Raw genomic sequence first — 27,884 nt, 5'->3', positions numbered from 1 at the left:
TTAATGAATATAAATTAATTTAAAAAGTTCACCGCAATTTTTAGTCTGATAGCAACATTCATTACGTTCTGAGCATCTTAGGAAACACACATGGGCAACAGACAAACAGACATACTTGTATCAAACTAGTGTTATATTTTATCGAAGTATAATTAGTTATTTTTTATATATTCTTTACTACTGCTTGACCATTAAAAGAACAATTATCTGATAAGAATATGAATAACAAATTTGACTGTAGCGGAGCCGTAGCGGTTCACACGTATGCGATCCCTCACGAGAATTTAATTTATTTTACAAATCTTGTGAGGCCTGATACTTATTATTTACTTATATTATATAATTATTTTATTTACTAAAAAGAAGAACAAAAATAACTACGATACTTTTTTAATATTTTTTTTATAAATTCTTACATACATATAGTAAAGTCTTTATCCCTTACGGGGTAGACAGAGCTAACAGTCACAAAGAGACTTGAAGGCCACTATGAGCTGTATGGCTTCATGGTGGTATTGAAATTCAAATAGTGACAGGTTGCTAGCACATCGCCTACAAGAGGAATCCCATGTTTATAAGCCTATTCCTTAGTAGCCTTTAACGACATCCATGGGAAAGATACGGAGTGGTTCTATTTAATTTTGCGTTACAGAATCTATATAAATAGAACCACGTTACAGAATATCTTTAATAAAATAAAGTAGGAAATAAACTCTGAACAGATGTTCTTATCAAAGTGGGTGACGTAGATTTCCGTCATACATGAAAATCACGATATTAAATAAACATAATGACAGGCTTGAATAACTCAGAATCACGTTAATTAAAATTAAAAAAGTGCTAATGAATTCAAAGTCACCCTCTTTTATATATAATAGTAGCTTTTACACGCAGCTTGGCCCTCGTCAAATTAGCACCGACTATAAAAGAATACTGGTGTTTCGCTAATCCTACGGGAACTGTAGCTTTTACCAGAATGGAAAGTATGTCCAAGCTGTGAATTATATTTATAAGAAATTTCAAGAAGATCGGTTCAATAGATAACGCGTGAAGAATTAACAAACAAACTAACTTTCGCATTTATAATATTAGTTAGAATTAGTATAGCCTTATGGTTTGCGGCGCCATCTGTTTGGCTTATGATAGAACTGAGATTCAAATAGTGACAGGTTGCTAGCCCATCGCCTAAAAGAAGAATACCAAGTTTACAAGCCTATCCCGTAGTCGCCTTTTACGACATCCATGGGAGCGAGATGGAGTGGTCCTATTCTTTTTTTCCTCGATTGACTGTTATAATATACGCGGAACCACAGAACACCTATTTTTCAATAAGTAGAAATGTTATTCTTTCATGTACGTAAAGATTCATTTCATTCAAAGATTCATTCACGTTGAAAAAAAAAACAAAATTGGTATTCTTAAATACCGACGCATTGATGCATAAAAAAAAACATTTACTATAACCGGCGAGTAACAAAAACGAATTTGCTTACAAATCCCCAGTATCCCTCGGGTTTGTTTGTAAGTCTGTATGTCAACATAAATATTGATGGTCGCGTGCCGGCAGTCGTGATCGCAAATGATTAATCAATAACCCGGAGCTTGCAACTTTTATGTCGCAAACTGTGTAATCGATTTGTACAATTAGCGGTTCTGCAAAAAAAAAAAATACGTGAGATTACCAAAGTATATGTAAGTCTAAAGATGAAGAATATAATAGAATAGAACAATTTTAAGTTCAAAATTGGTTACAAGGTATCAATTATTGAGGTCACATAACTTGAATCCAATTATATCTACTAGTTCTTCCAAAGCGCATGTGTAAAAGAAGCGGTGGAACAGACTACACTGCAGCATTCTCACCGGACGTCGATTTACATATTTATGTAGATCACTTAAATCTAAATCGTGGATCCTAACTCATAGATACATACATATAATCTCTTACGGGGTAGACAGATCCAACAGTCTTGAAGAGACTGAAAGGCCACGTTCAGCTGCATGGTTTAATGAAGGAGATGGAGATTCAACTACATCTAACTCATAACGTCATGACCAAACCTATTTATATAGAAACAATTTTTTCATGACAGAAAGTAGTTTTAACTGAGAACCATTGGTCTAGAATTGATTGCTTTATCTCTTCTTCTTTAAATCTTTCTTCGTTACCACCAAAATTTAAAACAATTAGTACCATCAAATTTTAAGGCGGTCCGCTAGATAGACAGCTGACCAAATTTCGCAATTTTTTTTAGAATACAACATACTTTTTATATTTGTAATATACTCCTTTAGTGAACAATAAAGTATTTACTTACTTACGTACCGCGTATTTACTTACTTACGTACCGTCTGTTTGTAGCAGAGGTTTGAAATCAGAACGTCGTTATGAAAAAAAGATTAAGTGAATCAATCGAAATTGAATACAGGTACCTACCTAGGGAAAAGGTTTTCGTTCTACGTCAGGAAACTGGCTGAATACATTACAAATTCAAACAATAGTTGGACCGACTCCAATAACCGCAGATTATAAAAAAAAGAAATCTATAATCACGCGACAACGTTCCTTCCCTGTTCGTTATTACAGTACAGAATGCTTATTAAGCTATTCTGTCGTGGAACAGCATGAGAAGGGGAAAAATCGGTGCCTATGCGTGCCAATACAGACAGGCTAGTTGAAACAAAAATATAATGCATTCAGTACTTGGCAAATAAAAAATTGTGTTGCTTTCGGAGTTACCGCTGAACTATGAGCTTTTTGTATTGTTGCAACCATTTTGTAAGTACTTTGCGTATGCTTCACAAGTGGGATGCTTATGTATTTTGTACGTGAGTTTGTTCTATTGTTTTTTTATTATTTGGTTCTACATTCATAGACAATGAGAAGCATCTACAATAGATGAGTCTTTGATGATTTGTGTAATAAGATAATATTTGCAAGTACATGAATTTATTACTACACATCGGTTTACAATCAAATTAATGTAAGTACTTCCGTAGGGCATAAAATAATTATTAATCTTAACTAAGGTCCGACTAAGGTCGCGGTAGGATTTGAACCGGTGCAAATTGGAACGGGGGCGTTTTTCAAAGTCTGATACCTTCACCACTCGACTGCTGTTGCTCTTTTAAGAAAATATGTAATTCCCACCCTTTCACCTCCCCATCTTCCTTACCATCAGTCAAAAAAATTCATTCATTAAAAATACTGCCGTGTACTAGTGTATAGTACTGGTGCCGTGTGGTTCCCGGCACCAGTAAAAAAAAGAATAGGACCACTCCATCTCTTTCCCATTGATGTCGTAAAAGGCGACTAAGGGATAGGCTTACAAACTTGGGATTCTTTTTTTAGTCGATGGGCTAACAACCTGTCACTATTTGAATCTCAGTTCTATCATTAAGCCAAATAGCTGAGCGTGGCCTATCAGTCTTTTCAAGACTTATGGCTCTGTCTAACCCATAAGGGATATAGACCTGACCATATGTATGTATGTATGTATTAAAAATAGTAATTTTTGACTGACATGATATCAAATTACATGAAGGGCAAAATCGTCATCGATCATCGATCCTGCCACCCTTCAAACACGCGGTTGACATTCGTTCAAACGGTTCAAATAATAAAAAATGTACTGTCACACATGTGGCCATTTTCGTGCAGCTAATAGCTCGGGTCAATGTCAAACACCGTGTGGTTATATTGACAAACGTTTACGTAAACGATACGTGGATTGATACGATTGATAATGTATTCACTCGTCCACATTCTATTCTAAGTTTAATTGATATTGTGAAGTTGACGTTGTTGAAGAAAATGCTGCAGTGCAGTTTGTTACCGCTTCTTCTGCACTGACGCCTTGGAAGCGGCAGTTAGTTTTAAGTAATTTATATGACGTCAACCAAGAATTATTAAGCGATATGAAGTATCCTATAATAATGAATAAAAATTTTGAATTTGATAATAAACTCGATGGATTGAAGAATCGTGGTAATGAAAACAGAATAATGGAGCGTTTTTCGAAGGCTGGTGCGTGTGGGTCAGGTAGACGGAAGGCCAGTTGTTAATCGGGTGTACGGGATGACAGAAAAATATTGAGGGGATAATAGAAAAATACATACATACATATGGTCACGTCTATATCCCTTGCGGGGTAGACAGAGCCAACAGTCTTGAAAAGACTGATAGGCCACGCTCCGCTTAATGATTCAATTGAGATTCAAAAGTAACAGGTTGCTAACCCATCGCCTAAAAAAGAATACAAAGTTTGTAAGCCTATCCCTTAGTCGCCTTTTACGACATCCATGGGAAAGAGATGGAGTGGTCTTATTCTTTTTTGTATTGATGCCGGTAACCACACGGCAATAGAAAAATACCTACTAAAAAGTCGAGGTAACCAGCATGGTCGGGCAACTGGATGTGGAACCATATAGATTCACCAGCAAAGGTTACGCTGGTCAGATCCCGTCTGACCTCTTCAACCTTTACATTTATTCACGGCCTCTGTGGCGCAGCGGTAGTAAGCTTTTCTGTGACACCGGAGGTCCCGGGTTCGAATCCCGGGCATGATGAGAAAAGAACTTTTTCTGATTGTCCCGGGTCTTGGATGTTTACCTATATAAGTATTCATTATATTATAGTATCGTTGAGTTAGTATCTCGTAACACTAGTCTCGAACTTACATCGAGGCTAACTCAATCTGTGTAATTTGTCCCGTATATATATATATATATATATATATATATAGTCGCCTTTAACGACGTCCATGGGAAAGGGATGGAGTGGTCCTATTTTTTTTGTATTGGTGCCGGGAACCACACGGCACAAAAACACGGCACACGAAAATAGAATTACACATTATAATATACAGGGAAATTAGAGCATCGCCTCTTATTAATTACTTTAGTATTTCTCAGTACCAAGCGATCATTTTCTAAATCAATTATTCACAGTGGGAACAGCAGGTGCTTAGTTTCTGTTATAGGAATCAGTATGGAATTAATCACACTGGCGTCGACGTCCGGACAGAAATGGCGTCTATTTTCTATCATTTATTTAATAAGTCTGTGGTTTGGTCTATGTGTTTTATTAGGTTATTTTTTTATTATTTTTATTCGAATACCATAAAAATATGAATTTACAATCGATCAATCCATTCAGTAGTTTACAAAATTTAATAAACTTTATATTATAAGCATAAGAGTAGTTAGTATTTAGATGTCTCTAAGTTTGTACTATTTGTTTGTGCCGTGTAGTTCCCGGCCCGTAAAAAAAAAAGAATAGAACCACTCCATATCTTTCCCAAAAGGCGACTTAAGGATAGGCTTATACACTTGTAATTTGTCTTTTAGGCGATGGGCTAGCAACCCGTCACTATTTGAGCAAGATAGCTGAACAAGGGATATAAACGGGACTATGTGTATGTATCTTAGAGGTCTCTTAGTTATGTGAAAACTACACTAAACGGTTAAATCGATCATTGATTCAATATATCAAAATGATCTATTGTAAAAGCCAATCAAGGGAAATAAGTGTCTCTATCTACCCGAGTAAGAATACAAACTTGATTACTTAACAGAACAATTTCTTTAATTTTGTACCACAAAACAACATTAACTTTTCACAACGACAGACGTCAATTTGCAAAACACAAAGATACAACTTCGACGTTGGTAATTACAGGACGATAATATGGAAAATCCCTTACTAATATTATAAATGCAAAAGTCTGTCTGTTTGTTTCGCTTTCCAAGCTAAACCGGTAAATCGATTCGAATGAAATTTGGTATGTATATTATAAAAATCCACATTCCAACATTGAATACTTTTTTTTTCGAAAATCAACCCCCAAATATAAATAATAGGGGGTGAGAGTTTGTATGAAAATCAACAATGCTACCCGCGCGAAGCCGGGGCGAGTCACTAGTGACAAATAATTCAGACGGTTCGATCGTTCGTGACTGTTTTATTCAGTGCTCATTTTTTAAGAGTATATGGAAAAGTTTTAAATTTGTTTAGTACTGAACTATGACCGCGACTTCGTTCACGTGGAAGGGTCTATCATGGTACATGGGGTGTACTTGTTACGAAAAATTCTCAAGACGTTCTCTATATGTCGCACACGTTCAATACGTAAACAAGAAAAAAAGTTTCATCTTAATCTGTCGAGCAGTTCCAGAGATAAGCGGGTACTTGCTTAGGCGTAACTAATATTAATTTTTTAATTTTTTTAATGAAGAATGAACAGACACACTTTGTCTATTGCTTATTTATTACGCTGTTATTTGCCAGAATTCTTTAAAACCCATTAAAAGTTGTGCAAATGATTTTTATGTTATAAAAATAAAAACGTTGATACAATTTGTGAAAATTTTGACTAAGCACTATGTTTTTAACGATTCTCAATTTAGTAAAAAGGCATATTTATAATTATAATATGCGGCGATATTAACATTGATATTACCCCAACAAACACGAGCAGAATCCATCATGAATATCTTAATATGCTAGCTGGCCATGGCATGCTTCCTGGGCACACCATCCCAACCCACGTTCGTACATGCTATGACCACATGATTATTAAATCCAAACTTGAGGCCACATGTCTTGTAGTGGAGTCAACTCTGACAGACCACTTTACGGTGGCCCTATCTTTAGACCTCAAGCACAAGATTAAATTTAGGGAAAAAAGAGGTAACCAAATTGACTTTGATCAGCTGGATCAAGCTATTCAAGATTTCGATTTTAGCCCCGTCCTAAACTGTGCTGATGCTAATACGGCTGCTAACCTTTTAACCGAATCTCTTTGTTCCTCTATAAGTAAATCCTCCAAACCATCCAAAACCCCGAAACGGAAAATTATATATAAACCCTGGATTACGAAGGGTCTACTGCGCTGTATTAAAAATAGAGACAACCTCCACAAGAAATGGAAGAAAGATCCCGAAAACGAAGTTGTTTGTACCACTTACAAACGCTACAGGAATTTTTGTGCTCAAATCCTCAAAAAGGCTAAGAAGTCCCACGACAGGCAACAAATAGAAAATGCACGTGGCAGTCACAAACACCTTTGGGAAGTTATAAAAAACATAAGTGGCACAAATCGCTCACATGACCATTCCCTATCCCTCCTTGATACGGACCCAAAAGACAGTATCAACAAAGTAAATGATTGCTTTGCAAATGTGGGAAAGAACCTTGCTAGTAAAATACCACCCCAAAACACCTCTACTACTAATACCATCCAAAACTTCAGTACTTCCTCCCCAAGTCAAAGCCTGCTCATGGCTGAAGTTCTGGAAGAAGATGTCTTTCAGATAATTATGGGTCTAAAAGATAGATGTGCGGCTGGCTTAGATAATATATCTACCAAAGTTGTCAAAAGATACGCACTATTACTTGTTAAGCCAATCACTCACGTTTGCAACCTCTCTATTTCACAGGGTAATTTTCCCTCCGCTTTCAAAAAAGCCTTAATCAAGCCGATTCACAAAAAAGGTGACAAAGACAAAGTCGATAATTATAGACCAATTTCCATCCTGCCGGTCCTATCTAAAATATTAGAGCGCATTATGAATGCCAGGCTGATCAAATTTCTTGAATCAAACAATCTCTTATCACCATCGCAATACGGCTTTCGTGCAGGTAAGTCAACTAGCGATGCGGTCCTCGATTTGGTAAACTCTATCATCACATCACTAGATGGTAAACAGAAATGCTTGACCATTTTTCTAGATAATTCCAAAGCTTTTGATACTGTCTCCATTCCACACCTTTTAGACAAACTTGAAAAAATAGGGGTGAGAGGGTTACCCCTTAAACTTTTTAAAGATTTCCTTAGCGAAAGGGCCCAACGTACCAAAATAGGAGATTGGACCAGTGACGAAAGTTACATCTCGTTTGGGGTGCCACAGGGCAGCATAGTCTCACCCACCCTATTTCTCGTTTACATAGATAGCCTTTGTCGACTAAGACTCCCGGGTGGAAAAGTCCAAGCATTCGCCGACGACTCGGCCTTATTTTTCTGCGGAGACACATGGGAAGAGACCTTCCAAAACGCTCAAAATGGATTCAATATCGTCAGTAACTGGTTATCGTCCAACCTATTAACCCTAAATATAAGCAAAACCAAATATATAGCCTTTTCGCTTAAAACAAACCATCTACCTCCAGACTCCTTACACATCACCGCACACGAATGCACCAACATCCAATCTTGCCCATGCCCCTCTCTAACCAGAACAGAAAGCTTAAATTATCTAGGCGTCATAATTGACCAGACCCTATCTTTCTCCGAACACGTTGAAGCTTTGTCTTCTCGACTACGTAAATTAATGTATATTTTTAAAAACCTTAGGCATGTAGCAAATCGTCATGTCATCAAAATGGTATACAGTGCCCTAGCCCAATCGCTCATAATGTACTGCATCACAACTTGGGGCGGAACTCACAAAAACAAAGTTTTAGTAGTGGAGAGAGCCCAAAGAGCTATTCTTAAGGTTGCAGCAGGCTTTAACTTCCGCCATCCGACAACAGAGCTCTACAAATACTGGGATGTACTCACCGTTCGGCAGCTTTTTGTACTGTATACCATCTTGAAACAACACTCTCTCCTTCCTTATAATCCCAACGTTACCAAAGTAACACGCCGTAGAGGAATGGCCTGTCCCACTACCCAACTAAACACCAAAACCTCTAAAAACTTCTTTTGCTTTCTAGGACCATATCTCTATAACAAAATTAATAAATCCCACTCCATATATCCCCTCCATAAATTTAAATGCAAACTCTTACTGACGCAGTATTTAAAAACACTAGACTACGCGTCCACTGAAAACCTACTCACACCCATCGTATAATTATAGTACCGCTACCCACCACATCCTCACCCGCACTCATTCATCATCGCCACTCACTTACACACACACATTACACATACACACTCCACACACTCTACATCAACACTCACCAAAATAAATAAATAAATAAATAAATAAATATATGTGGACAAATCACACAGATTGAGTTAGCCCCAAAGTAAGTTCGAAACTTGTGTTATGGGATACTAACTCAACGATACTATATTCTATAACATGTACATGTATAGATAAACATCCAAGACCCAGGTCAATTTGAAGAGATCTTTTTCCATCTTGACCTGACCGGGATTCGAACCCAGGACCTTTCGTGCCACTCGCCGCAGTCTAGCGTGATGACCGCTGCGCCACGGAGGCCGTCAAAAATACGAGTCCTCGTCATCCCTCTCTCAAACTCTAATTTATCATTAGTTTCTAGTTCTTAGACAATAATTGACTCATATTTTTTTTTTATTTTTTTTTCTAATTTTTTGTTAGTTTGGCTCAAATAGCTTATAAAACAGAATAATCACTTTTCACGAGTAACATTATCTCATGGTCATAAATGAATTGTTATAGGAGGGAAAAGGCCTAGTTACCTGTAGTACAGGTTCCTACAGGAACCTATTTCAGGGACTAGCCGCTTCACAAATATAACTTTATGTACGATCGCGTTCATATCTGCAGTCATAGTTTTAAAATTCTTACGGGTTAAAATAGCGTGCACTGTGGTTCCACTAGATACACACACACATGCATATTTAAAAAGAATAAATATTCCTTCAAATGAATACGGTCTTTAATACCAATGATTACTAAGTAAAACAGTTTATTATTCTATGACATATAACATAACAAAACAGAAAGAGAGGGTAATCAACGATGTCCGAACTGGGCCCGATAATTGTCGATCGAGATATCGTCGTCTCTCATTATTTGCATAAGATTTGCCTATAGAGGGAAGCCTGCGACTGCCAGACTTATGTCATTTCAATAAAGTTGAAAGTTTGTCTGCACACGACCCTAACATAGGTAGTGGTTCCTTTGAAAGTTATTGGGTAGCAATTTTATTACTTCGTTTGTGCAAGTGAGATCTAAGATATATTAGATAATCTCGCTTGCTCACACTCGCTTGTTCTAGTTACTAGCGGATTCCGAAGTTATTCAAGGAATTTCTGTCTATTAAAAAAAAATATATATTGTTACTGACAATTTTTAATGTTTCAAGGTGCCATTTGAACTAACTGTAACTGACTGACTAACTAACTAACTGATATCTAAGAATTACGATACCCGTGTCTTCAAACACGGAAATCAGCAAGAAATATTAAACAAGAGGGAGCAAAATAAACATTCAATAATTAAAATTAGTAAATTTTATTGAAACAGTTTACCTATAGTTTTGTTTACATATTGATGATTATATAAAGGTATACATACAGCATATTACACTAATTTACCTATCTCCTGTTATTAAGGTTACAGCTTAATTATTCGTTTTCATAAAGAAAAGATATTGAAGCTGTCCTTAAAATACTATCTAAGTAGTAGTTTTAATATAAACTGGCAGAACCTTTCACGCACTATATGGACTCGATACACAGGGTAGTTGTCTTGCACAAATGATATTGCATTTCATCAATCGGATAAATACACCGCACAGTTGGTAACATGGTTTCTTCCAGCACTTGCACATAATGAGCAGCTGTAGCGCATCCTGCTATCCACATCTGTTCTCCAGGTCCAGCAGCCCTCATCCAGCCCCACATATTTACAGATATGCGTCCAGACTCCATATTTGGCACAATATTTTTTTCTTCATACCGTGTTGCATTTCTTCGCCAGTAATGAAGCCTACCGTGTTGCGATGACGTAAACGAACTTTTTGTCCGTAAATATCGCCGTGTTCCAGTCAAAATCCAAATACTGCCGAGCAAATTCTAAATGTTTTTGCTTATTTATTTCGGATAAATACGGCTTTCTTCCTGGCTGTCTGTGGAATAGTCCCTCACGGTGCAAACTCGACGAACAGTAACCACTGATGTGTCGAACTGTTCCGCAAATGTTCTGGTCGGTATGAAGCCATTATTTTCGTACTGTTCCACCATGGATCTCCGCTGTGTGGCGTGTCGCTGTGTTGATTAGCGGACGACGGTCGCTGAGCGGTCGACTTTTTACACTACCCTCTTCTTGATGGCGCGTTACCCAACGCTTAACCGCTTGTTGTTTATTGTGTTATTTGTGTGAATGTGTGAGTGACAGCGGTGAGTGCAAGCTATAAAGTTTTGCGAACTATGACTGCAATTATGAACGCGACCGTACCTAAATATCTGTAAGCCAAAATTGCTGTAATCTTCTTTACTTGTGTAAAACTGTAATTGTATCTGTTTTTTTTTGTGAAGTGGAAATAAAGTCTATATTATTATTATTATTATTATATTAGAGATCAACATGACGTCATCACTTTCATTATGATATCGTAATTCTGTCGTATTTGTAGTCTGACGCCACCGATGATTGAAAAATGTCAATCGAACAAAATGTTACGAGGTGAACGAAATTAAGTATTTCTATGACGTCATACCTAATACAAACAAATGACACAAATGCTTCAGGAAATTAAATATAGACAGAGTCAGCAGTATAAAAAAGAATAAGAGGCCACGTTTGGCTTGATGATAGAATTGAAATTCAAATTAAAAAAAATAAACCGTCAAAAAAAAACATTATTCGTTATTTTTTTGTGTCAATAGTTTCCTCACAAAATTTTCATTCACCGTTTCCATCGGTTTATTACATGAATTAATTTGAGCTCAGAAAACCTCTCTCATCTTATTCTCCTGGCGTTAGGCCCGGTTATGGACTCACCTCTCTGCAGAAAAGCCCAAGGTCTGTGACCACGATTCTGGATTCAGTAAGACACGAAGCGCCTTCCCTATCACCTCCGGATCCTACAGGGTAATCTTATCTACCTTAGGCCATAGTATTAGTAGATGGCGGATAGAGGAGAAGTGAGGTCATGTCCATTGGACATGATCTCTATGAAAGTAACTCTGTCTTACTCCTGCAAAATTTCATGGAGGTCGGTTCAGTGGGTTTCGACGCGAGAGATGGACAAACAACTTGGACAACTTCACATTTGCAATATTAGTATGGATTTCTCGGTGCCGAGTGCCGAGTGGTTCCGTCACCAACAAAAAAAGAATAGGACCACTCCATCTCGTTCCCATGGATGTCGTAAAAGGCGACTAAGGGATAGGCTTATAAACTTGGGATTCTTCTTTTAGGCGACGGGCTAGCAACCTGTCACTATTTGAATCTCAATTCTATCATTAAGCCAAATAGCTGTGCGTGGCCTATCATTCTTTTCAAGACTGTTGGCTCTGTCTTCCCCCAAGGGATTGTGGTGATAATATGTATGTATGTATGTTTTTCAGGTATCCACGTTACCAAGTTTAGCGATGGCGGCTGGTTCCTGGTGTAACTATGGAGCAGCGAGCGACCCTGTCTCCCTCCACGCCCAGTAGCCGAGGAATGGACAAATACGAGCAGTTATCAGTTGTGAGTTAACTGTTTTTTTTTTAACTATGAAAACATACTTTACCTATTTTTAGATGGTAACATTTTTAGGCGAGGAATTGCCACGAAATAACCTTTTGGGCTCCTGGGAAGACCTTTTGCTACCTAGGAGTCGACCTTAGAATCATGTAAAATTGCGAGCGACACAGTAATTAACTTTGCACTAAATTACTTTTAGGGCTATAGCTGTTGTGATAGCAAACTTAATGGGGTTTTTATTCTTTATATTCAATTTTGTTCAATTAATCTTGGAAATTTTCGGGGGAAGATGATCACCTCGAATCACATAGGCAAATAAAATGTGTCTGTTCTGACATTTTTTTAAATGAAATGTGCCCAGCCTTTAACACACCTTCAGAAATCACAAATCTTTGTCTGATACATTTCTTTTATCTTTTTTTAAGAATGATGCGCTTCAACATAATTAAACATTTAATATGATATTAATTTTCATTTAAATTTTAATTTAATTTAAATTTTCTGTATTTTTGCATGCCATGCTTAAATGCGCGAAATGTATATGCTTTGTAACACCTATAATTGTACCGCATTTATAGCAAATAAAGTATTTGTATTCTTCCTACTAAAAACTTTACCTGCCCTCGTAGCATAGCACGCGTGACGCCGTTTTTATGGTGTGAAAAACCATCGCTGTTGTGCTTTTAAACACTGCATCGCTCGTGTCTCGATGAGGGTGTTGGACTATGCGCTTAATAACCAGTCTCTACGAGTATATTAAGAACTTTAAGCACTGTTCATTCCACTGGTTATAAAGACGTGAAAATGTGATTTACAGGTAGGCGAGGGTTCCTACGGAGTGGTGCTGAAATGCCGTCGTCGCGACAACGGGCAGTTGGTCGCGATCAAGAAGTTTCTAGAGACAGAAGACGATGCCGCCGTAAGGAAGATGGCGCTCAGAGAGATACGAATGTTGAAGGTAAACCTGGCAAAATTGAATCTTAAGTATAGACTGTGTGTGATACCAGAATTTTAGGAAGGAACCACTTCATTACTATGAAAGTCGAACTATGGAATAAATGGCGTAGTGGTTTTTTGACTATTAAACACAGGTCTCAAGTTTGATCCCTGGCCAGGGCATGATGGAAATAAAATTTTTCTGATCTGCCTGGGTCTTGGATGTTTATCTATTTTAAAAATTATTAGATATAAAATATAATATCATTGAGTTAGTATCCCGCCACACAATCCCAAAACTTACTTTTGAGGCATGCTCCATCTGTCTAATTGTCTGTGCCCGAAGTATATTTATTTCATTAAACACTTTTGACAAATGCAAAAATCATGACTTGAACCTTGTTTACTGGGTCCCTCTTACCCATAACCCTTATTGGATCAAGATCATCACCAGACTGAACTCCTCTTCCGTGCAGATGTAAATGCGACAATCAACAGAAGAAATCATTCTTCTGTTGATTGATGATAATCATCAACTATTAGTATAAATTCCATTTTTATATTTGCAGAAACTTCGTCATGACCACTTGGTGAACATGATAGACGTGTTCCGTCGAAAGAGACGTTTCTACCTGGTGTTCGAGTACCTGGACCACACCCTTCTTGACGAGCTGGAGTCCACACCAGGGGGACTGGGGGAAGATACTGCGAAGAAACACCTGTACCAGCTGTTGAAGGGCATTGAGTATTGCCATCAGAATTCTGTAAGATTTTTTACCAGTTTGCAACAAAAACCGGCACCAATAAAAAAAAAAGAATAGGACCACTCCATCTCGGTCCCATGGATGTCGTAAAAGGCGACTAAGGAATAGGCTTATAGACTTGGGATTCTTCTTTTAGGCGATGGGCTAGCAACCTGTCACTATTTGAATCTCAATTCCATCATAAAGCCAATCAGCTGAACGTGGCCTATCAGTCTTTTCAAGACTGTTGGCTCTGTCTACCCCCCAAGGGATATAGACGTGATTATATGTTTGCATGTTTGTATTGTATGTTACAACAAAAACAATATATGAACTTGATAATTGACTCTAAAAAAGTTATATATTCTTCTATATTTCATATAAAACACAACTCTATTCTGAACTCTTTCAGATTATCCATCGGGATGTGAAGCCGGAGAACGTGTTGGTATCAAACACTGGCATAGTGAAACTGTGCGACCTCGGGTTTGCGAGAGCCCTGGCGGCCCCCGGGGAGCCCTACACGGAGTACGTGGCGACGAGATGGTACAGAGCTCCGGAGTTACTGGTTGCAGAACATAGGTGCGATATCGGCTTCTGCATATTGCCAAGAATTTGATCAAAAATAATAAATAAATAAGATAAATAAATAATTATATATACGGACAAATTACACAGATTGAATTAGTCTCGAAGTAAATTCGAGACTTGTGTTACGAGATACTAACTCAACGATACTATATTTTATAATAAATACTTATATAGATCCAAGACCCAGGCCAATCAGAAAATATTCATTTCTCTCATCTTGCCCTGGCCGGGATTCGAACCCGGGACCTCGGGCGTCAAAGACAAGCGTACTACCGCTGCGCCACAGAGGCCGTCAAATACAGTGATAATACAGTGACCTTTGTCAATAGGTAACCCAATTTGTAATTCTTCATATCTATGGCCATTTTCTTCTCTTTTTCACCCTGGGGATGGTTCCAATTACATCCTTACCTCCGGTCTTTTGAGAGGGAACGGGGTGTACCTTTTTACCATCATCCTGTATCGAGGAAAAACCTAACTTACCGTCAGGTTTTTTCATGAACTGACTCCCGTCTGAAAAAGCTGCACTAGATGAATGTGACTATCATGTCCATCACCTGCATTTCACAGTAGGCAATACAAATAAATAAACGTACCTACATACTAAAAAGTTTTGAAAGATTAATAAGCAGTTCGTATCAAATACTTTCTATCAAAGTTACCGATTTTGGTCATTTTTGTTTTCCAGATACGGTCCGGAGGTAGACATCTGGGCCATTGGGTGTCTGTTCTCAGAGATGCTGACTGGTGACCCATTGTTCCCCGGAGACTCTGACATAGACCAGCTCGCACTCATTATTAAGACTGTCGGTGAGACTATTAAGAATACAATACAATACAAATTATGTTTATTGTCCGTAAATAAATACATATGTGTTGAGCAAAGGCGGACTTATCGCTAAGCAATGCTATACGCTACTTTAATATGAAAATGTATATACCTTCTAAGTAATATGTCAACTCTTGTGGCCTGGCCTTACATAATTAGCAGCTCTGATTGAAAAATTGAACTTTCTGGAAAGTTGATTGTAAAACAAACTTATGCTTAGACGGGTTGGACGAACCTAAACGTTATGGGAAAGTCTTGGTCAAGACTACACTAAACAGACGACATTTTACTTAAAGATTGATGAAAGTGGATGAAGCAAAATAAGTATGCAGTGATCAGATGCGAGGCAAGTGAAAAGATGAACTTTCTTCCTATCTACATACGCCCTATCCCTTGCGGGGTAGACAGAGCCAACAGTCTTGAAAAGACTGAATGGCCACGTTCAGCTATTTGGCTTAATGATAGAATTGAGATTCAAATAGTGACAGGTTGCTAGTCCATCGCCTAAAAAAGAATCCCAAGTTTGTAAGCCTATACCTAAGTCGCCTTTTACGACATCCATGAGAAAGAGATGGAGTGGTCCTATTCTTTTTTGTATTGGTGCCGGGAACCACACGGCACTTCTTATCTTTTCTTCCTATCTCTAGAGAAAAATAATGAAATGTACATATGTTTGTTTAGGTAAGTTGGCTCCTCGGCACCAACAAGTGGTGTCTCGCCTGTCGGGGGGCGCAGCCCTGGGCGCGGCGGGCGGCACCCCGGCGCGGGTCAACAACCTGCCCGGCGCCGGCGCGGGCCGGGAGCTGCTGGCCGCCTGCCTAAGAACAGAGCCCAGGGCGCGCCCGTCTGCTTCGGCCTTGTTGAGGCATAAGTGAGTGTTTTTGAATTTAGAATTTGTGAGCGTCGACGGACGAGATGTTACATTATACGAATGTTACTTAGGTTCGAAGACAACAAATACTATGTGTGGATAACACTTTTTGGTCTTATTTACTTACTTAAGATTCAAATAGCTGAACGTGGCCATTCTGTCTTTTTAAGACTGTTGGCTCTGTCTACCCCGCAAGTGATATAGACGTGACCATATGTATGTATGTAGATTCAATGCTTATTGATGTTTTACTTGAAAGGAAACATTTCAAGAATTTTAATAAAATTTAGAAGTGGTGATAGTGTAAAATTCGCCTTACTTCTCGTGGGCAGGACTGACTATATATTTATTTTTTAAGGTGTGCGATTAATCCCTTAAGAAATGATGATTATTATTTTTATGATTCACTTCTTTTTTTCCAGATATTTCATAGCCGATGGTTTCGTGGAAAATTTCAACGCGGAGCTCAGGAAGAAATTGGGGAAAGAAATTGAAGTAAGTACCTACCGTTTGATACAAATGTTTGATAAAAATTGTACTCATTACTTCTCTCTTATCTTAGCGTATACCCAGTTGCCACAATGCTTCAGGGGCCTAGCCTTATTTTTTGTACTCGTTTACGGGATTGAGGGGTAGACAGAGCCAACAGACAATCTAAAAAACTGTTAGGCCAAGTTCGGCAAATTGACTTGATGATCGAATTAGATTACGTACTTACGTACATACATATTAGAATTATGTACTTACTTATAACTTGTTACCATTGTGTAAAATAATATTGTTATATTGTTATCAGACGCCGCCTCAGCAGCCGAGCACAGCGCGGGTTGCAGGGAAACCCAGGCAGCAGTGGACTTTGAGCATTATACCTGTGCGTACATACATATGGTCACGTCTATATCCCTTGTGGGGTGGACAGAGCCAACAGTCTTGAAAAGGCTGATCGGCCTCGTGCAGCTATTTGGCTTAATGATAGAATACATACATACATACATACATATAGTCACGTCTATTTCCCTTACGGGGTAGACAGAGCCAAAAGTCCCGAAAAGACTGAATGGCCACATTCAGCTGCTTGGCTTGGATAAAATTGAGATCCAAATAGTAATAATTTATTCAAATTCAATTTACAGCAAGACAATAATAGACAAAAAACAAAAAACAATAGTGACAGGTTGCTAGCACATCGCCTATACATGTGTGTAACTTGATGAAATAGATATGTGTTTAAGTAAAACATGCGTGTCATTATTTGTTATGTTCATGTTCGTCCGCTGTAAGTAGCCTTTTTGTTTCTTTTAAGCTTTATTTATGCAGTGTGGTTTCCGGCACCAATAAAACAAAAAGAATAGGACCACTCCGTCTCTTTCCCATGGATGTCGTAAAAGGCGACTAAGGGATAGGCTTACAAACTTAGGGTTCACATTTAATACTATTATATCGCATGGAATATCCTTCATAAATAGTGGTACGTGTTTTAATTAGTTAACGTTTCTACGATAATATAGGACGGTCTTGTTCTACATAATTCCATTGCATATTTATTAATGCTTCTTATTGTAGAAAACAAGTGTGAATTTATCGTGACATAATGTTTTTTTTAATATTTTTTTTACAATTTTTTTTTTAATTTTGTTATAATTATTTCTTAGATAGTTTTTTTTTATTACAGGACCACAGTAGATCAAGAACAGACAGCATACCAGGAGAATCTCTCATAGATTATAATTATACACCAGGTAATTATAATATTTTAAGACTACCAAACTTGCATATAACTCACCGGCCTAGAAAGAAGAAATCCTCAAAAAAATGTCAATAATACCAATACATACATACATATGGTCACGTCTATATTCCTTGCGGGGTAGACAGAGCCAACAGTCTTGAAAAGACTGAATGGCCACGTTCAGCTATTTGATTTGATAGAATTGAGATTCAAATAGTGACAGGTTGCTAGCCCATCGCCTTAAAAAGAATCCTAAGTTTGTAAGCCTATCCCTTAGTTGGTTTTTACGACATCTCTGGGAAATAGATGGAGAAGTCTTATTCTTTTTTGTATTGGTGCCGGGAACCACGCGAATAATACCAATAAGAAAGTATTTATTTATGTAGCAACGTCTACGACGTTCTAAGACGCTCTACGAAATCGTAGATGCCCCAAAATGAATCGAGGGCCAGTAAGTATGCCCATAGAGTTAGTAAGTAAGTTAATGCTTTATTGTTCACTAAAGGAGTACATTACAAATATAAAACAGTACAGTACAAAGGCGGACTTATCCCTAAGTGGGATCTCTTCCAGCTAACCTGACAATATGAAGATCACATACAAAATTGAGGCAAGGGTGAACAACACAGTTCATTTACGAGTATGATGCTTAAGACTTAACAATTTATATACGTACATATATAAATAAAGTAAATATAAAAACAAGTATGTATATATCTAAATTAAATTCATGACCAATTCAAGACTCGAGAAAATAATTTATTAAGCTTATTTTTGAAGGAATTAGAAGAAGGGGACAATTTTATTTGAAAAGGCAGTTTATTTCAAAGGCAAAGTGAGTCTTACTCGATCAAACACGTTAATGCGAATTGCTATGAGATTTATCGGTACCAACACACCAATTCCATACAAACTCGCATAAATTTACGAGCCCGATTTTTTTTATCGAGTTAAACTCGATTAACCCCAATGTTGCCTGTTTTAGATTACGAGAATAATAATATATCCTAACCTGTACGAAAGACGGTACTTCAACCATTTTTACAAAGAGGCCACAAGAAAGATAATTCTATAAGATTTTATAAAGAAAATGTTTATATCTGTCAGTTTCAGAGGGACAGGGTGAGACAAGTCCCGCGGAGAAGAAAACGCCACAGCCGAGCCCCACCGCTGTCACCACTCGGGAGAACAGCGAAGTAAGTCCTCATTGACTAGCTGTGTTTTTTTTCTGTTTTTCTTTTTCTTATAATGCAATAAAGAGTTTATCTATCTATCTATCTATAAGTTAATCAGTTGAACGTGGCCCATCTGTCTTTCAATACTGCTGGCTCTTTCTACCCTGCAAGGGATATAGACGTGATTGTATGTATGTATGTGTATGAGTTTAATGCTTCTTATTTAATCAGAACAACTGTTTTAGGCTTGAGGGAACTCCAAATACTAATAAAAAATACTACTTGGCAAAACAAAATGTAGACAAAAACTGTTCATTGTACGGCGCCAAAATGAGGAAGGATATAACAGAATAATTAAATAACTGCCTTTGTTTTTTGTTTCTAGGTGGTGGCAGCCCTGCCTCCGCCGGCTAAGCCAGCTCCCCCCAAATCACTGGCGAGGGCTATCAATGAAACATTTCAGGTAATCATAATTATACCCATAATTTTAGTAATATAATTATAATTGTTACTGGTTAAAATTTGATTATTGTTAAGCATATGTATGTAAATAAAATATTTTTTTTTTTATATTACAGACTTTTCCCGTACCCGTCAATACATACCCAAAGACACCGTATATTAAAAAGTAAGTAAAAAAATATACGGTTAAAACGGAGTTCCGATCTTGACTTTTTAAATTTAGTCCATAAAATATCCAAATGCTATGTTCTGACCATGAAAATGACTAGATAGTGACTGGTTGCTAGCCTAATTGAAGGAATCCAAGTTTACATCAGTTGAATTACAGTTATAGCTTACGTAGTAGGTACAATATGAACCCTGTTGGGCATCGCAATTTTATAATTTACCTAATATGAAACCGCGGGCAGTAAAGATAATAAAAAAAATGGCGTCTTATATTTGGAGTTAATATTTATATATTCATAATGAAACCTATACTTACTAATATTATAAAGCTGCAGAGTTTGTTTGTTTGAACGCGCTAATCTCAGGAACTATTGGTTCTAATTTAAAAATTATTTTTGCATTAAGTAAACCATTTATCGAGTAAGGCTTAGGCGAGCTAAGCTATATAACATCACGCTGCAACTACAAGGAGCAAAGAAATAATGGACGAAGTCGCGGGCGCAGCTAGTCACTATCACTACATAGTATAAAACAAAGTCGCTATTTTAGTCTGTTTGTCTGTATGCTTAAATCTTTAAAATTACGCAACGGATTTTGATGCGGTGTTTTTGTAACAGGTAGAGTGATTCAAGAGGAAGGTTTTTATGTATAATTTTGCACCCGTGCGAAGCCGGGGCGGGTCGCTAGTGCTAAATAAATACATTGTATTGTACAGAGTGAACAATAAACTGGTGATGGATGAAGACTTGGTCCGGGGCCGAGCAGTGCCAAAGAAGAACGGCAAGAAGATGCCACCAGAATTGTCGCTGCCCTATGTGCCTGGCGGTGAGCAAAATACTACATTCTATTCTAAGTTTGGATAATTGTGAAGTTGACGCTGTCGAAGAAAATGCTGCAACTGCAGTTCTTCTACACTGACGCCTTGAAAGCGGCAGTAGGTAAACTTAGTTTTAAGTAATTTATTTGACGGCAACCAATGTTGTGTAACCAAACGTTTTGACAATTATTAAGCGATAATCTATAATAATGAATAAAAATTGCATTAAATAAAGATCGCGAATGCATTAAGTTTAAAAAGAGGATTACCCGGCAAGATTTGACTCGTGAAGTACTTATGGGATGTAACTTTATCTATGACTGCATGTGTGTATGAAACTATGTTGCCTTAGCTTGAATCTTCATTAATTCATTCATCATTCAAATAATCACGAATTGAGATTTAAATGGTGACAGGTTGCTAGCCCATCACCTAAAAGAAGAATCCCGAGTTTATAAGCTGCCTGTTACGACATCCATGGGAAAGAGATGGAGTGGTTCTATTCTTTTTTTTTAAATGAAGTTTAAATATTGCTAGTCAAATTTTAACAGATAACATAAATGTTAAATCGAATGAACAGAAATTTGGCAGTTATGTAAGTCCTTAATAACAAAAAAGTCCGTCTCTCAACAGTTACAATTAGAAGTTAAGATTTCTCATTCGATATTGACATTAGCATTACTTACAATATTCAATTTTCAGCCAGCAACAGTCCACTGAAAAAGGCAAAGAAACCACCACCTTATAATCCCACCGCAAAGTCTTATGATAACTGGGAGTCCACAGTAAGTACCTAGTAGGCTTAGATACCTTCTTTATGCTACTTTAATGTATTACTGAAAGGATAGACCGTACACAGACCTCTTCAATATACTTATACATACATGATGCCTTTTTTTCGAAGCGGTAGGCAGAAACTCCTCTAAATCTATTCACTTGCCACGATTCCTCGAAAAAATTTTTTTGCTTCTTTCATGTTCATCAATATTTTGATGCAAGCTCAATCGGTTTAAAAAACTAACTCTTACCTAATCATTCGTCCCAGAAAACTATCACAGCGTCCCCGACTTGATCAAGAATGTAATGATGTTGACTTGATTTACATTTGTCAGAGCCCCTATTCATATATATTCACCAATCGTCATACAAGCTCTTAGGTTTAGGCTGCTTTTCATCTCGATCTTTCACCAGGACGTTCGTGATTCGATCGGAAATTTAATCCCATTTGACAGAACGACCACTCACTTTTATTCATCAACCGTCATAAAAATTCAAATTCAAGTGTACCTTAATCCACCAAGCTTACCTACACGAAGACAGTTATGAATGTCGATGATGCATAAATATGCAGAAATCGTGGCAAGTGGAAAGACGGAGTCATTGGCTATCCCTCCGGAAATGCGTGATTTTATGTATGTATCTTATTTATTTAAACTTTATGCACGTATAATGTACAACAGGTGGACTTAATGCCACAAGGCATTCTCTGCCAGTCGAACCTTGAGAAAAGTCCCACGTTCTTGTCTTAAACCTAAACTTGGCATCTTCACGTAGTATCAAGGATGGATTAAGGAAGTTTACCTTCTTACCTTACTTACTTACCTTTTGACAGAACCACCAAGCGGATTTGGCGGCTCACCTGAAAACCCCCACTAACCTGCCGTACATGTGACTGTACGGACACGGCTTCTGGAGAGCCGCCTACTACTGAAGACTGCATTCGAATCTGTTTTATATGTGAACATTGTTTGGTCATTGTAAATATTTATATTGTGGCCAATTGCCATGGACGTAATATAAGGGCCGGAATTTTGACTATAATATTTGGATCAGCGTATATATGAACTTTTTTGATAAAACTGACGAAGTTTTTCTACAAGTACGTCATCCATCTTGGGTGCTTGTAAATGTTTTACCGGGTAACCAAATTTACAATTGAATTTTGAGTCCAGTGAAGTCTGTGTGAAAAATTTGTCGAATTGTTGGAGCAATCTAGTGCTCCTGTTTCTAATTTATTTTAATTTTTTTTATACGTCCGTGGCTTGGAATACAAACCGTTTTGCGAATTTCACGAATCTTTATATATGATGTTGTAAGCCTTATCAGTTACCAAAGTTTTTGTAATGAAATTTTAAGTACCTGTACGCATATGTATCTATTTATTAAATAATTTAGATATTAGAACGTCACGTTTTGTTAATATTACATGTTATTTATTTATTTATTAAAATATGAACATGTTGATTAGTAAGTACTTGTTTTTTTTTCATAAATATTATGGAATTTGCCATCGTCCGAAGATTTAACTTTTTTGTAAAATTTTCTAAATTATGTAAATAATTTGTAAAGTGGTTAATTTTAATACAAGTATAAAATATACAGCAACGCATTTGATTTTTGAAATCCGAAATAGTCTTTTAAAAAATAGTATAAAGTGTAAATAAAACAAAAGATATTCTATACATTTTAATTGGCAGTTTAAAACTAAAATATAGGTATTATACAAATTCTGATGACTTGAAACTAATTCTACATAGATTTATTTTGTTCTACGAACGACAAATGGCATACACATCGTTTTAAGCAATAACAGAACTTAACTTTAACGAAAGAAGGTTTGAACTCCGTTGTCAATTGCACTTTAGAGTAAGAGCTAGCTGCACTTTTGGTAATGTTCGCAAGGAGGCTTCTTTGATAAGGAGATATTAAGCGAATCGTCCTGTTGATCATCAGTCCACAGGAGAAACAATTCTCGGAGACAACTGGTAGATTCGTCTGAGATTAATTGCTTATGCTAGAACATTGTCAAGGTTTGAAGAACAAAAACTGTTTTCTAGCAATGACCGCTGTTTCTGTGGTAGCGTGCAGACAATGGATCACTTACTCTTTTTTTAAGGGTTTATGATATAGTTCGATGCCCGACTTGGCAGTGGGACGTCACATCGTTCTGACTAAATTTATAGGTATAAGTATAGGTATTATAAAATACATTATAGGGGAAGATTACAGCCACCAGATGGCTTCATAGCAGCGTTGATTACGGCATCAGCCTCCCAGCAAAATATATCAAAACTGAGTTACCCTTCAAATACTTTGGCTTATAATCGGAATTTTATTTAAAAGCACACAAATACAGCGATGTGTACAGAGATTGGTAAATTATCACAATAAATAGTTACTACTTACCAGTGAATTTGTTCTTATTCATATTAACTTAAAAATGCATGCAAAATAATTATAATTAAACATTACATTAGCGACCAGACTATACTGAGACCACACAAATTGAGCACAAATATTTTTAGAAGCATAATGAAAATTTTTCACCAAATAAACGTATTGTAAAATAATTTGACCTGCTCTAAAAAAATCCGTCTTTGTCTTGAAAATTTAGGATGATACAAACATTTCAATGGAAGATTCGACTTCTACGATTTTTTTATGGAAAAATCAAAAATATTTTCATAATTCGCAATATTTTACAAAACACGTCTATCAAAACATTTGCACTCAATTTGTAAGGACTTTGGCATACAACTCTTAAAAATGAAGCAGCCTCACCACAGAGTTAGAAACGCCCGCCGAAGGCATGGCAACCTTGCTCTGTGCACTACATAAATCTCTTTTACTTTTTAAGAACAATTTAATCGAACTGTTATCGAGATCATCTCCTAAATATTCGAATTACTAAGCACCGTTTTTCTTATTGTCTTTTTTTAAACTTCCGTAGTCCAACTAGGTGCACTTTTTAGGTGGACTTCGGAATAGAAAGACATGCCTATTCATAAAAATATTGTTTTGTTTGTACAAACATAAGGCAGAAAAGTAATATAAAAATGAATATATCTTATAAACTATGACTGCTCTGATAAAAAAGGTTATCTAGACGATCTGAACGAAGTGATACAACATCGGTTGTATTTAAATCCAAAAACTTTTGCTCATGAAATGAAGGTGATCTAAAACTCATAGAATGTTTAGAAAAATCAAAATTACATCATTTGTCACTCAGAAAGTTGGCAAAACTATTAGGATAATCTTCTGAAACATGTAGTAGCTGAATATATTGTAATTTGATAATGTTGTGGTGAATCTATTTTGTAGCGAGTTCTTGCGGGGGTTGTTCGGGGCGGACGGGAGTGCGCAGAATCTCGCCACCGCCCTCGGTGATAGCAACAGATTTGTGGTGTTTGATGAGATCAGCTGGAATAAATAAACATAAATTTTAATCAACTGTAGTGCTGCAGAGATGATGAAAGATCCACTTCACATCAAAACAATTTTCACTACAGGGTGACTTTTAATTCAATTTCATAAATTTAACTGTTAAGTGTACTCATCTAAAGGATATTTAAAAACGTTAAAAGAAAAATATCGGTTCATATTTCAGAAAGTACGAAAAAAAATAAAAGTATCAAAATCCACGATCCTAAACACGTCATATCACCCCGGCTGGCGGAAAAGCGACGCGTAAGATTCAGAGGTCAACGCCACAATTCATTCATTTGAGCGATCTCGACAACTCTGTACTTTACTTGATCTCGATACTAGAAAAATAATTTATTTTTCAGACATTTATTTACATGTTAAGTTTTAATTTCTTTATGTAGTATTGGTCTTTATTAAAGCGCGTGAAGTAGTTTTTGAGGGTTTTTTAAATGTGAAAATGATGACGTTTAATTTAAATATAAAAAATAGCCTCATACGGCTCAGAAGCATGAGTATAGTCTATGTTTAAAAGGATGCAGTTGTTTTAAATGTCACCCTGTATTCCTTCATCATTGGTATCGGTGTCATTGGAACCATTTTCGTCCTCACCATAGGTAGAAGCCCAAGCATCACCTATTACCGTAAAACTGGAGTTGTCAAGCTGTCATGGATGGTCAGCAAGGCGCCGGTACCCTGGCTCAGGTAAACCTTACACTATTTATCTCACCTTCAGCTCTCATAGTACTAGTTACCTTACCGAATAACTGCTAATAGATGGTTTTTCCATTTCATTCAAGCTACCCTGAACCAACTTGAGACCGAAGCCCTTAATCCAGGACGTTTTCTCAAAATTCACCTAAACCTTTGAAAACTTGGTTGCTTCAAAGGAATATTATATCTATGTAACTCACCCAAGCTGTCATGAGTGGTCTGCAGCCGGTACCCTGGCTCAGGTAAAGCTTACATTATTTATCTCAGACCTTCAGGTCTTCTTATTAGTTTCAGGTCTCATAGTACTAGTTACCTTACCTAATAAATGCTAACCGATTCATTGCGGAGGACGCCAATGAATCGGCTAATAGATGGTTTTTCCATCTCATTCAAGCTACTCTGAACAATCGTGTAACCGAACCCCTAAATCCAGGACGTTTTGTCAAAATCACAGTATTTTCTTAGGAAACTTGTAACATCATCATATTTCAGTTGCATCAAATGAATGTTATATCTATGTAACTCACCCAAGCTATCATGAGTGGTCTGCAAGGCGCCCAGCAGCCGGTACCCTGGCTCAGGTAAAGCTTCCACCAGATAATGTTTGCAGCGAGTCGCCGCGCGATAGGAGATGGCGTACCCCCATACTTTTTGAGAAAGACGCACTAGGAAGCTGCCTTCTGATTGAGAAGACAGAAGATTCTCCGCGTCTGAACGGGTTATTAGACCTTAAACAAGAATGATCCTGAGTAATAGAGAGTAAAGATTGGTCATAGCCTTCTGGTTGAGAAGACAGAAGATTCTCAGCGTCTGAACGGGTTATTAGACCTTAAACAAGAATGATCCTGAGTAATAGAGAGTGAAAATTGGTCATATTTTTTATAACAAAATCTATTTACATACATACATATAATCACGTCTATATCCCTTGCGGGGTAGACAGGGCCGACAATCTTGGAAATACTGAAATATATTATTCTAATAGGCCACGTTCAGCTGCTTGGCTTAATGATAGAAATGAGATTCGAATAGTGACAGGTTGCTAGCCCATCGGCTAAAAGACGAATCCCAAGTTTATAAGCCTATCCTTTAGTCGCCTTTTACGACATCCATGGGAAAGAGATGGGGCGGTCCTATTCTTTTTCCTATTGGTGCCGGGAATCACACGGCAAAAGGCACAGTTTTTCAAACCACACGGCATAATCTATTTAAAGGCCTTTTTTTTTATTTTCTGTAAAAAAGATGAACGAAGTTACCATGAAACCACTCCGCAGGTTTGTTGTGCTCGTCCACTCCGACTCCTCGTTTCAGCTCCTGGGAGCGGAACCACTCCAGCACCGCCTCCTGGCTTGGTGGTGTACCGGCTGGAAATCCAAAATAACCAGCTTAAAAATCAGTCTTAACATACATACATACATATAATCACGTCTATATCCCTTGCGGGGTAGACAGAGGCTACAGTCTTGCAAAGACTGATGAGGCCACGTTCAGCTATTTGGCTTTAAGATAGGATTGAGATTCAAATAGTGACAGGTTGCTAGCCCATCGCCTAAAAGAAGAATCCCAAGTTTATAAGCCTACCCCTTAGTCGGCTTTGAAGACATCCATGGGAAAGAGATGGAGTGGTCCTATTCTTTTTTGTATTGGTGCCGGGAACCACACGGCACCAATAGGAAAAATCATCAGTCTTAAATTAGATATATTGGTCATATTTTTTATAACAAAATCTATTTACATACATTCATGTAAACACGTCTATATCCCTTGCGGGGTATACAGAGCTGACAATCTTGAAAATACTTATAGCCACGGTCCGCTGCTTGGCTTCATGATAGAAATGAGATTCGAATATTGTCCAATGACGTATGTTATTCTAGATTACCTATCCGTCTTTGTCTTTTCAGATTTTGCGACTCTGATACTGATGATTCTTCTATATCTTTTGTGCCACTATGTACCACATAACCCTCCTCCAATTTGATCTATTTCACAAAGGTAAATGACCTTGCCTGTCAACATTGAGATCAAATAGGACATTTGCGGTTTTTGATTTAAGTGCTCTCTCAAGACAATAACCCAAGTACGAAGAGAGTTTCTTTGGATATATAAATATAATATAAATATGTACAGGACAAATTAAATATATTGAGTTAGCCTCGAAGTAAGTTCGAGACTTGTGTTCCGAGATACTAACTCAACGATACTATGTTATATAATAAATACTTATACAGA

General features: G+C 37.2%; 2 protein-coding genes across 3 annotated transcripts in view; one reads left to right on the top strand and one right to left on the bottom strand.

Annotated features, from left to right (window-relative positions):
* Positions 1-22,916, top strand: part of LOC106138840 (cyclin-dependent kinase-like 4) — a 36,311-nt gene extending 13,395 nt beyond the window's left edge. The window contains exons 2-16 of the mRNA XM_060948993.1: positions 12,291-12,414; positions 13,229-13,369; positions 13,917-14,111; positions 14,503-14,672; positions 15,370-15,491; positions 16,192-16,381; positions 16,804-16,876; positions 17,178-17,252; positions 18,054-18,120; positions 19,218-19,306; positions 19,671-19,748; positions 19,864-19,913; positions 20,631-20,740; positions 21,435-21,517; positions 22,345-22,916. Coding sequence (XP_060804976.1) covers positions 12,340-12,414; positions 13,229-13,369; positions 13,917-14,111; positions 14,503-14,672; positions 15,370-15,491; positions 16,192-16,381; positions 16,804-16,876; positions 17,178-17,252; positions 18,054-18,120; positions 19,218-19,306; positions 19,671-19,748; positions 19,864-19,913; positions 20,631-20,740; positions 21,435-21,517; positions 22,345-22,404 — 1,578 coding nt within the window. The 5' untranslated portion in view covers positions 12,291-12,339 and the 3' untranslated portion in view covers positions 22,405-22,916. The remainder of the gene's footprint in view (positions 1-12,290; positions 12,415-13,228; positions 13,370-13,916; positions 14,112-14,502; positions 14,673-15,369; positions 15,492-16,191; positions 16,382-16,803; positions 16,877-17,177; positions 17,253-18,053; positions 18,121-19,217; positions 19,307-19,670; positions 19,749-19,863; positions 19,914-20,630; positions 20,741-21,434; positions 21,518-22,344) is intronic.
* Positions 22,917-23,185: 269 nt separating this feature from the next.
* Positions 23,186-27,884, bottom strand: part of LOC106138847 (SH2 domain-containing protein 4A) — a 39,235-nt gene continuing 34,536 nt past the window's right edge. The window contains exons 9-12 of one of the 2 annotated variants that reach the window (XM_060948918.1): positions 26,909-27,016; positions 26,430-26,480; positions 26,180-26,329; positions 23,186-24,935 (exon numbers count right to left, since the gene is read on the bottom strand). In XM_060948918.1, the coding sequence (XP_060804901.1) occupies positions 24,826-24,935; positions 26,180-26,329; positions 26,430-26,480; positions 26,909-27,016 (419 nt within the window). In that variant the 3' untranslated portion in view covers positions 23,186-24,825. Of the gene's footprint in view, positions 24,936-26,179; positions 26,381-26,429; positions 26,481-26,908; positions 27,017-27,884 lie in introns of both variants that reach the window. The other variant, XM_060948917.1, reaches the window with a different exon arrangement.

This window comes from Amyelois transitella, chromosome 17, assembly GCF_032362555.1.
Source record: "Amyelois transitella isolate CPQ chromosome 17, ilAmyTran1.1, whole genome shotgun sequence".
NCBI lineage: Eukaryota > Metazoa > Arthropoda > Insecta > Lepidoptera > Pyralidae > Amyelois > Amyelois transitella.
This window is presented reverse-complemented; position numbering and strand designations above follow the sequence as displayed.